Source organism: Myotis lucifugus, unplaced genomic scaffold (assembly GCF_000147115.1).
Source record: "Myotis lucifugus unplaced genomic scaffold, Myoluc2.0 scaffold_6, whole genome shotgun sequence".
Lineage (NCBI taxonomy): Eukaryota > Metazoa > Chordata > Mammalia > Chiroptera > Vespertilionidae > Myotis > Myotis lucifugus.
Genome location: NW_005871054.1, coordinates 19,336,446 through 19,348,309, shown reverse-complemented (window position 1 = coordinate 19,348,309; position 11,864 = coordinate 19,336,446). Strand labels below are relative to the sequence as shown.

The window sequence follows — 11,864 nt, the reverse complement described above, 5'->3', positions numbered from 1 at the left end:
CTCTGAATGCAGTACTTACCATCTGGGGGGAGCTGGCTGGCAAATTCAGCTGGTAAAGTCAGAAGTGCATAGTCTTTTAATGCTGCTAACCACAGGCGGCTGAGTGTGGGCAGTTCAGGTTGTACAAGTGTTATTAAACTATCTGGTGGTAGTTCATCTATGGTACCATAATCATCATCATCATCGTCAGTATTTTTAATTGCTCTTTTTGGTTTCGACTCTGCTTCCTTTTTAATATTCATAGCAACCACATATACCTAGTAAGATTGTATCAGGAGGAGAAACAAAGCATAATTTTTAAGAACTTTTGAAGTTGTTATGATTACATAGTTAAATCATAAAACATAATTGGATATAAATCCTACAGAGTATACAACCTGATGATCTCCTGATAACCTCAAAAGAATAATTCTAGCTGCTTTGGATGCAATCTTTTTCATTGATCTGACTTCTGACTAGTATTCCACTCACAGCATATTCCTTAGTAGAATCCTCTGAATTTTTTCTGGCTTCTCCTGTTCTACTTTACAAAGCCCCCTTTTATGTGTTTTTTTTCTTTTTTTCTTTTTTTGCCATACGGCATAATTTCCTGTTTACTGCCTCCACTTTCACAGACTTATTAGATACAATCCAGCATTCAAAGAAAATGGCTGAGGGGAGAAGAGGTCAGAGAAGGGATTTCCATAAATATCCTTCTAACCCCCTTCTAACATATCCTTAAGTGATATTTAGCAATCCAGTCTTTACAACAGATAGCTAAGCCAAGAATATAATTTACTAGTGACATATATTATCTGTATCCTTTCTCTCCACTTTTTAAAACCAAAAAGATGTATACTTGCAACTTCCTAAAACATAACTTTAAAGATTCCTCTTTGTTGAAGTTACTTTTGTTTTCTTTGTCTTTGTACATACATTTAGGCTTTGGCAACTGACACATAACAAAGCTGAATCACACATCAACGAAAAAAGAAAAAAGGGGGAGGGGAGCAAGAGTATAGAGTAAGAAAGAAAATTGTACCAGGTAAAAATCTTGAGAAAATTGATTTCCCCTACACAGTGATATCTTCGTTGTACTCAATGAGGAAGTCTATGTATGTGTGTATACAGTGTAAGCTTCTTGATGGATGGCAGGGTCTTATCTCTATTCCTACAATGAACACACAGCTACGGTGCAGTCATTCTAAGTTCTAGACAATAATTACAGGAAACAATGAATCTTCATTTTTGAGAAAAAGCATTCTTTAACACTGCAATGATCTGTAATAGTTACAGTCAGTCAGAAATACTAACCCTGAATATTTAGAAACAGAAGCAAATTAATTTTTGATGTAAGGACTTTGGATCTCAAGCTATAAATGTATCACATTCATATTTTCTAGTGGTTTTAAATTGCTTACCCCATATTTATTATTATATAGACATTTTACGAAAACCTCTCATAAGCACTGCAGTATATTTAACCATTCACTCATCAAATCCTTACCAGGTACTTATTTTTGCCTCGTATTTGCTATTGTGGTAGGACCTGAGGCAACAAAGACAAATAGTAGCACATGGTTTTAGCCTTCCATGAAGTCGCAGACTAATATAATGATAGGGGAGTGAAAAAAGGGCTAAAAGAAGGAATGTTTTTAAAACTTGTTTTTAATGATCTATCTCCCCCACTTTACTACACTCAAACACTAGATGATTTGTGTAATGAATGAATAAAACTCAGATGCAGAATTGAGTCTGCTTTTTTATTTTACTTATACTTCTAATTTTTGTATTTTTCTTGTGTAATATCTAACTAGAAAAATAAGCCCCCCAAAATGTTTCTATTTACTTAATACCATCATCTCTGACCAGGTCACATGTTTCCAGAGACAACGAGCTATTAAAAAACAAAATGGGGGGGGGGGGAGCAATGGGGGTAAAAAGGGGACATATGTAATACTTTCAACAATAAAGAGTTATAAAAAAACAAAAGAAAAACACACAAATATCCCCTGCAACCTGCAGCCTGGGTACCAATGAGTGGTGGCAAGTCTCCTGAAATTTGATCAAACAAAAAACTCTTGGCCTAAATTATTTTCTATTATTTGTATTTGTATGTTTTCCCTGCCTAATGCCTCCATAGTAAGTACAGAGAGCCCTTCCTCAATATAGAAGTTTTTACAAAACTCATTAAAAATATAATACTCAAAAGATTTATGAGAGTTCTTTTGAGATATGAAAGAACAAATATATTTGATATAAAGGTCAGTTTTAAAAAATAAAAAAACCAGCCCGTCCTGCATGGCTCAGTGGTTGAGCATCAATCTATGAACCAGGAAGTCACAGTTTGATTCCCAGTCAGGGCACATGTCCGGGTTGCAAGCTCGATCCCCAGTGTGGGGCGTGCAGGAGGCAGCTGATCAATGATTCTCTCTCATTGATGTTTCTATCTCTCTCCCACTCTTCCTTCCTCACTGAAATCAATAAAAATATATTTAAAAAAATAAAAATAGATTTTTTTTTTTAACCTATAAGAAAAGAGACACGTTTTCTCATACATGGAGAAACAGTTCAAAACAACAGGCACAGTTACCTCTGCCCAAGCTTTAAGAACAGCCAGTTTCTCCATGGTTGTGGCACTCTCTCGGTACAGCTGGCTGGAAGATCCTTTTCCAGCCTGAACTTTGTCCAGAGAAGAAACAAGCAGATTGTGTACTCGACGAAGATCATTGAGGTCACTGACAACTCCACTTCCAATCCATGTACTACACACCTAGCCAAAGAAAATTTTAAAATTGTTGTATAAAAATATTAACATTTAATATAAAATATGTTTTTTTCCTTGAGGGAAGAAACACAAAAAAAACAACCAATAAACAAAACAACAAAAAACCGCAAAGCTATGCTTTAATATTAGTTTTAATAACTAAACAGCAAGTATGGAATTTATTGTACAATGATGTGGAAAATAAAACAATATTTACTTGTCATGTGTCCATTGTCTAATTGGACAAAAATTTTACCAGAAAAGATTTTCCATCTAAATCAGGTCAGTTGTGAACAATTCTTCAATTCAACAACATTTCTGTTTACTATAAGCAAAGGGTTATTCTGGGTATTATGAGATTTTTTTTTAAGTAAAGGGGAAAAAATCTAGTCCCTGTCCTCAAGAAAGAAAACAGATTGAATGAACCCATGAGAACATTTACGACTACAATACTACACTTAAAAAAGGAGGGAGAGATTAATTCTGGCAGGAAAAATGGGAATGTTTAGATATCAGGAAGGTTTGTGTGGATAGATATAGGGGAGTTATTACATGGGGGAAGAACTAAGAGTAGGAAAGTTAACTGAGATCAGATTGTAGCACAATTTAAATTCCATTAGAACTGAATGCAGACTTGTTCTGTAGGTAATCATGAGTTTTCAGGGCTTCTGAGCAGGGGGATATTATTAGAACTGTGCTCCAGTAGAAAGCCTGCTCCAGTATTGATGCATAGAATGAATGTGTATAGATAGTAAGCAATGTGTTCAGTTAAGTGACTATTACAATACTATGAAACAGAGATGACAGGGATCAAACTGGGAATGGAACAAAAAGGGAGAGGCATCAGGGAAAGACTTGGAAGTAGAAATCACAAGGTTTGGAAACCCATTAAATATTTTTAGGGGGTGGGGCACAAAGCTATGCAAAAAGGGCGAGGAATCAAAAATTGCCAAATTTTGATTGCCAAAGCTGTTAATGGAAGGAAGGTGATACTGCTTAAGAGAGATAACATAAGAAAATAGAAAAGTTTGGTGATGAGAAGTTAGCATGATCTTGGTGGTGAACATTTTGACATGCTGAGTTCAAAGTACCAGTTAGAGACCCGGGAAAGATTCAGCAGGCGACTAGAAACTTGGGTCTGGATTTCAGGAGCAAGGACAAAGGTAACTCTGTAGACCTGGGAATGCTCCACACAAAGGCTATAACTAAAGCAATGTTACTAGGTGAATTTGTTCAAGAATTGATGTGCTTAAAAAAAGGCCTTGCCCTGGACGGGTAGCTCAGTTGATTGGAACGTCATCCCATATACCACAAGGTTGCAGGTTTGATTCCCGGCCAGCACTTAGCTAGGTTTCAGGTTCAATTTCTAGTCAGAGCACATACGGGGGAGGCAACCAATCTATGTATCTCTCTCACACTGATGTTTCTTTCTCACTTTCTCTCTCTCTCTCTCTCTCTCTCTCTCTCTCAAAAATCAATCCTCAGGTGAGGATTTAAAAGAAGTCTTAAGGGAAGACACAGGGAAAATAGTTCTACTTAAGGGACAAATGGAGTAAGAATAAGCAATGAAAGAAATTGAAAGACTAGAAATGCAGAAGGAAAACCAGGTAAGTATGGTGATAACTGGAGCCAAGTGAAGAATGTCAAGAGGAAGGGTGGTCTGGTAGTGCCAGCTTTATTCAACAATTACAAGTCCTCACTTTCTTACCTGAAATCCTTGGGCCAAGACATGTTTCACAGTTCACAACATTTTGGTAAAAGGTAACAAGGGACATGAACCTCATTAAGAAAGACAACAAGCAAGATGTGTGGGAGCACCTCATAATTAACATGGATATTTCGAGAGTGAAAGATAGTACGAGTCACACTGAAAGAGATTAACCAATACTCCAGTCTCACTCAGCTTCATGTCAGGGCCAAATGAGTACAGTCAGCTCAGGTTTTGCTATAAAACAAATTATGCAAAAGCTTTTGGCTTTCAGAGCATTTGGATATTGAATCATGGTTAATGGACTGTGTGCCTATATTTAAAACTTTTTAAAAGTTGAGAATAAATATTTATGTAACTATTATATTCTTATAATCTTATTCTCAAAGGATTCAAACTAAATTGAATAAAAATTAATAAGGATATTTTAATATTATCAATCATAAACATACTGATGGCAAAATAAAATGCCAGTCAAAACAATGTTGAAAACATGACATTTAAAGTGAAAAAGATTAACTATAAATAGGAGAATAAAGAGTTGTTATTCTAAGGAAACAAAACATACTGGAGAGAGCTGATAAATATTTCTGCAAAATTTGGTAGAAATATAACTAAAAGTTGGGGAAAATTGTACAGATTGAGACTTGGCACTAAGTTTACATTGCAAAAACCTAAGTACATTTTCCACTTTAAAGAACATGAAATTAGAAATTGCAGATACTGCAGTAGGGCTTGGTTTACCCAGAAAGACAAAGCAGCACTGAATCAGCAAAATCATAACCAGAGAAAAGATCTTCGACTTGCAGCAAAAGAGTGGTGAATAAGTGCACACTTATAAGTTTTAAGCTGAAGTCAATATTTAAAGTATGTAATATGTTATTTCTACTCTGCTTGAAGTAATGTTTGATTAATCCACTGATTAGTCCCCAATTGCGTTACATCTGAAGGTCTTCCTATAATATCGAAGAATTACCCTGATTTCCAGGTTTAATGATACATTTATCTAGTAAACAAGCTGGGATGCCATGTTTCATGATCTGCCTGAAGCCAAGTCCTTACTAGCCCTTAAGGAAACACCTCTTCAAGTGTTTCAAAACCAGGGTTTCTTCCAGAAACAGAAGGATAGGAGGTCAAAAATGTATGCCTGACACTAGAGAAAAAGAAACTGCTTATTGGAAAAGCAGCTGGAGCCACATAAGAAATAAGATGCTTAAGGCAAATTCACTAGCAGGAAATTTTCATACTACTCACTCACAAAATAAAATTCTAATAGCCTTTGCTTTTCTAATGATCAGGAACTTTGTAGCAGGTTTTCTCTAATTAAATACTCTGCTCTGAAACAGCACTATGATATATTTATTTATACATGACTGTGATTTCGGTATGCCAAAGCAAACGACCTACTCTAACTCCAGGGTTTGTACTATGATCCCCAGACCTTTTTCTTAAACAAGGCTCCCTCTTCTCTCTCTGGTCTGCTATTGGTGGGAGGAGTTCATTTCTCTGAAGGCCACCATTAAGACAGCTGGCTTCAGAAAAATAAGTCTTACCAATGGAAGGAAGAGGTAAATCCATTCAGCCACTGAGAGAACAAAGTCAGAATTTCCAATCATCATTGCAAAGAGAACATTCTCTGAGGATATATGTAGCTTGTTTGTGGATTCTAAGCAATAATGACAGACCATAGTTTTGTACTCCTGAAAACTTGGAGAGTTGTTTCTATTCTATCCTTAAATAGATGAAGAATCGGATTTTCTGAAAGATTAGAGCTTAATGCATGAATCCTTTTTCAGGATGAGGCATAATAAAAAAGAGGAATTTACTAAAGGTATATCTCTTCAGATACAATAATGTAAGAAAATCCCCGGAGATTAATTTTGCAATGAAATATCCATACTGTGAAATTCTCTTTTGGATAATTTAATACCCAGAAATTTGTAGAATTATTGCAGCCTATAGTCAAAGAAATCTTTTGTTATCTAATTGTCATTATTATGCATTCTTTAATTATTCTAGATTTTGCGATCTTACATTTATTTTAGTCCCTCTTATGACTGTCATATTTCTGTTCACTTCTGGGTTATATAAAAGCTATGCATCCCAAAGTCATGTCCTCAGCTATGATAAAAAAAAGGGGGGGGGGATGTGATTAACAGTTTCTATATCATCATTTGATACAAAATAAAAAAGGAAACTGTTACTGCTATATTACCAAGATAAAAATAAATGTTATTTAATTTTTCTATCTTTTTTTTTTTTTTTGCGTGTCATCCTTGCCCAAGGGCCATGCTAATCTTCTCTGTATCGTTCCAATTTTAGTATATGTGCTGCCGAAGCGAGCACTCTATCTTCTTTTTTGGAAGTGAAATTCTAAGATATCTATGAACTTATAGACCAAAGCCATACAAAACCCTATTTTTCTTCTTACCTGGCAAGCTTTTGCTATTATGTCTGATGGGGTATCTTGTGAAAAGGCTGGTCTTAGAGCAGCTCCCACCTAGAAAAATAAATAGAATTTATTTTTAAAGTTAAGTAGTAAACAGTAAGCCTCTTTTTTTTCTTTGGAGATGAATACACACAAAACACAATTTTGTTCCTTCCTTTTTATTATCTCTCTTTCTCTCTCTCTCTCTTTTTAATTCTCACCTGAGGATATGTTTTTATTGACTTGACAGAGAGAGGAAGAAAGAGAAAGAAACATTGGTGTGAGAGAGAAAAATCGATGGGTTGCCTCCCATATGTGCTCCGACTGGGCATTGAACTAGAAACTTAGGTATGTGCCCTGACCTATAATGGAACCCACATCCTTTTGATGCATGGGACAACACTCCAAACAACTGAGCCACCCAGCCAGGGCTATTATATCTCTCTTTCTTTCCAGTTATGATAAACTCAACCATACCATTTTTTTTGCTTTCCAGGAGGTTATTATTATTAAGTCTATATGAATACTATACCAAATAGGCAATGAATTTTGTTTATTTTTCCTTTGTTTTTGTTTAAGTGTAAATAGGATTTTCTGACAAAGTCAGATGTTCCCAGAGATAACAAAAAATTGCTATCCTTTTTTTTGTTTATATTTTCCTAAACATATTTCTAACAATATTTACTTCATGGGTGAATTTTATATAACTGGATCAATTCCTTTAAATAATTACTAAACATTTGTAGTCATTAAAAAAAAACTTGAGAGATTATTTCACCTCAAAAAGAGATGCTTTGCAGCCTGACCAATGTTGCTCAATGGTTGAGCACTGACCTATGAACCAGGAGGTCACGGTTCGATTCCAGGTCAGAGCACATGCCCAGGTTGCAGGCTCAATCCCCAGTGGCTTGTAGGAGGCAGCCAATCAATGATTCTCTCTCATCATTGATGTTTCTATCTCTCTCTCCCTCTTCTTTCCTCTCTGTGAAATCAACACAAATTTTTTTTTTTAAAAAGTAAGAAAGAGAGATGCTTTACCCTGGCTGGTGTGACTCAGTTGGGTGGGCATCCTCCCATGCATTGGGAGGTCACCAGTTCCATTCCTGGGAAAGAGCACATACCCCCGGTTGCAGGCTCAATCCCCAGGTGGGGGGCATGCAGGAGGCATGTTGCACTCTTGCACTGATGTTTATCTCTCCCTTCCTCTCTCTAAAAATCAATAAACTATTTTTTTTAAGAGGGATGCTTTAAAAAAAAGGTTGTTCAAGAAATATTATTTCATATACTCTTGTTATAGGAATAAGTGAGGGATTTGAGCTTTAGTTTTAATAAGCCAACGTCAATCACAGATTCTTAGCTACATTAGATTTAATACGTATGAACTAAATAAAGAATTAAATGTAGTCAGCCCCTAGTTTGAGATTTCTTCCCTTTCACTAGAGATTCACTTGCTAAGGCATATCAACAGCACTTTGGAAATGAATAAAGAGCCCCTCTCTGTGACTAAAGACACATGGCAATTAACTGCAGTATTAGCATTGCAATAATCAAATAATCGCAGAGCTGGTAAGTGGGTCCTGTACTGAAGGAAAATACTATAAAAGAGATTATTGGGCCGAAACCGGTTTGGCTCAGTGGATAGAGCGTCGGCCTGCGGACTGAAGGGTCCCAGGTTCGATTCCGGTCAAGGGCATGTACCTGGGTTGTGGGCACATCCCCAGTGGGAGATGTGCAGTAGGCAGCTGATTGATGTTTCTCTCTCATCGATGTTTCAACTCTCTATCTCTCTCCCTTCCTCTCTGTAAAAAAATCAATAAAATATATTTAATAAAAAAAAAGAGATTATTGGGTCAACTAATAAAAGTGGAATATGACAGATTATATAAAAGTAGTATAGCAATGTTAAATTTGCTGAAATTGATAACTGTTCTGTGATTATGTAAGATAATATTCTTACCCGCTGGAAATATAGACTGAAGTGTTCAAGGTAAAGGTACATGGTTTAAATCATTTACTTTTCAATGATTCAGAAATAAGAGAGAGAGAGAGAGAGAGGAGAGACAGACACTATCAATGTTAAAGCAAATGAGGCAAAATTAACAATTGGCAGTTATAAGTAAAAGATATGACTTTTTTTTTACTATTCTTGCAACTTTTCTGTTTGAAATTATTTATAAACTAGAGGCCCGATGCACAAAATTCGTGCAAGAGTAGGCCTTCCTTCCCTCGGCTACCGGCACCAGCTTCCCTCTGGCACCTGGGACCTGGGCTTCCCTCCAGCCACTGGCAGGCACCCGGGACCAGGCTTCCCTACCAGCCCCGGCTTCATCCAGAAAATCGTCTGGTCTAATTAGCATATTATGCTTTTATTATTATAGATAAAAAGTTTTAAAAACACACAAAAGGACTTTATTCTAATAGGCTGAGTATTTGAGAGTAAACAATTGTATAAAGATTTTTGGTAGCCAGCTGGGCTCAAGTCTATAACTTCCTCACCTATACTTATGATGGGAAAACAATGGATTATACATATTCCCACTTTGTTTAGGTTTGAGCATAGCTTTTAGATAAGGTGTGGTATAGACAGAACCAAGATTTTGGTATAACCACATTAAAAAGAAAAAGTTTATTCTTTCCTTGCTAGCATAAGTTCTTTGCTTTTACATAACCTACTATTTTTTGGAATACATCTATTGTGCCTCATCTGAATAACCAATAAAGGGATAAATCTCATGAAAAAATGCATCCTTTTTAGAATTAAATAAAAAAATCTTTTGCAAGTATCTAATTCTTTCAGTAATATTTTATCTAATGTTATTAAAAATTAATTTATCCTTCAGCATACAGGGCACAATTGCTTTTCATTTTTAAAAATGCTTATAAAGTCTTGATATGTAAAAATAATGGCAAGAAATCCACAATACTCTTTGAATGTTCTTTTTATCTTTTAAGTGGTATGCTAAATATGTAAACACAAGACAGCAAAGCCAAGCTAGAATTTCTATTCTAGTTTTATCACTAACATGCTATCGTGACTTAAAAATAGTGACAAGTTTTATACTATTGTTTCTGCAACTGTGGGTTGATTCAAACTATGTAACAGACAATGGCAGTAGAAATATGCCTTCTACCTGAATAAATAGGGTGCAGTTCCAAATACATTTTTCCAGGGAATCTTCACTCCTTTAATGATCACTCAAAAGATCAATTTTAAAATTTTAAATAAATAGAATATCTCACATTAGCTTGATACTGCTCCAGAATCACATGACCTGGAAATTCTGGCTCCGGTACAGATGCAAACTTCTTGATAATGTCTTCAAGTGCTTGGAGCCCAGCCATCCGCAGCTGGTTACTGTGATCAGTTGCAGCCATGAATGCCATACGGATCAGGTCAGAAAGATGAAGTACCAAGAGGTCATCTAAAAATAAAAATAGAAGGCAAAAGGAAAACTTTCCCAAAAATAAATATAATAACATAAAAACATGAAATGAGCCTTAACCAGTTTGGCTCAGTGGATAGAGCATCAGCCTGTGGACTCAAGGGTTCCAGGTTCGATTCCGGTCAAGGGCATGTACTTTGGTGCGGGCACATCCCCAGTGGGGAGTGTACGGGAGGCAGCTGATCGATGTTTCTCTCTCATTGTTGTTTCTAACTCTCTATCTCTCTCCCTTCCACTCTGTAAAAAATCAATAAAATATATTTTTTTAAAAAGAGAGAGAAAGCAGTGATACCACTTCCATTTAAAAAAAAATGAAATGAAATAAATTTGTTATAAAACATTTGTGATTTACACATTTCAGCGTGTTTAAAAATAACAGAGGTACACTTTCAAGAAAGCTTCCATATCATAATAGCTCAACAACACTGGTAAATTAATTACCATTACTTTCCCCAAAGAAGTCTGTGATTCTCTGAGAATAGGATTGGCAAACATTTTCTGTAGAGAACCAGATAGTAAATATTTTGGCTTGGCCAACCATATAATTTCTATAGCAACTGCTCGACTCTGTTATTATAGTATGAAACTAACTACTCACAGTATGTATACAGATGGGTATGTGGTGCAACAACAAAACTATATTTACAAAAACAGACTGTGGGCTAGATTTGGACTGCAGCCAAATCTAGTAGTTTGCCAACCCCTTTCTGGAAGACTTTTATAAGAATGAGATGTAGAAAAAAGATATATATTTTCCTTTTAGCCTTAAAGTAAAGACTGCCCTAACTGTGCCCTAAAAAAAAACCTTAAAATCATGTCTCAAGAGAATTCAAAAGGTATCAAGTAACTTAACTACAACCCAGAATGAAGTCCAACACTATTTAAAGAAATACAACAAAATATAGTACTAATTGCAAAAAATTTGCAATGTATAGCACCTAATAAAAAATTACCAGGGGTGCAAATAAGCAGAAAAATATATCTCATAACAAGGAAAGGAAAGAAAAACACACACCAATGAATAGAAACAGGTCCAGAAATGAGAGAGATGACAAATTAGCAGACAAGAACCTCTATTATAAATATGTTGCCTATATTCAAGAAGGAAGAGAAAAACATAAATATAATAAAGAGAGAAATAAAAGACAGAGAAAACCACCAATGGGACTTCTAGAGATAAAGAAATATCTGAAATGAAAAATATGCTGGATAAGATTAATAGTGATTAGATACTGAAGAAGAAAATATCACTGAACTTAAAGACAGGCAACAGAAGTTATATAAAAAATTTATTGAGCTCGGGGACTTTATAAAATTCTTCAGGAGGTTACAAGAGTTGCACAGTCTTTTTGAAGCAGAGGCAAATCTGTGTGACTCAGCCTGATCCCCATTCAGCTACTATTTAAACAGGTTTTTCTTGTTATTGTTCTTGTGAAGGTTTTAAGACAAGCATCTTCCAGTTTTTTTCATGTGTCCACCCAAAATGCCAATTTTAGAATCTTAAATTTAAAAAAAAAAATCAATTGGTTTGGGGAAGGG

General features: G+C 35.5%; 1 protein-coding gene and 1 non-coding gene across 2 annotated transcripts in view; both read right to left on the bottom strand.

The window, feature by feature from the left end:
• The window catches only part of HEATR5B (HEAT repeat containing 5B), a 71,831-nt gene that overhangs the window by 13,004 nt on the left and 46,963 nt on the right, over nucleotides 1-11,864 (bottom strand). Inside the window, exons 24-27 of the mRNA XM_006083455.3 lie at nucleotides 10,123-10,304; nucleotides 6,886-6,954; nucleotides 2,573-2,752; nucleotides 20-257 (exon numbers count right to left, since the gene is read on the bottom strand). Coding sequence (XP_006083517.1) covers nucleotides 20-257; nucleotides 2,573-2,752; nucleotides 6,886-6,954; nucleotides 10,123-10,304 — 669 coding nt within the window. The remainder of the gene's footprint in view (nucleotides 1-19; nucleotides 258-2,572; nucleotides 2,753-6,885; nucleotides 6,955-10,122; nucleotides 10,305-11,864) is intronic.
• On the bottom strand, nucleotides 6,692-6,800 carry LOC111824185. The gene has a single exon (XR_002827280.1). It is a non-coding gene; the product is annotated as a U6 spliceosomal RNA (small nuclear RNA).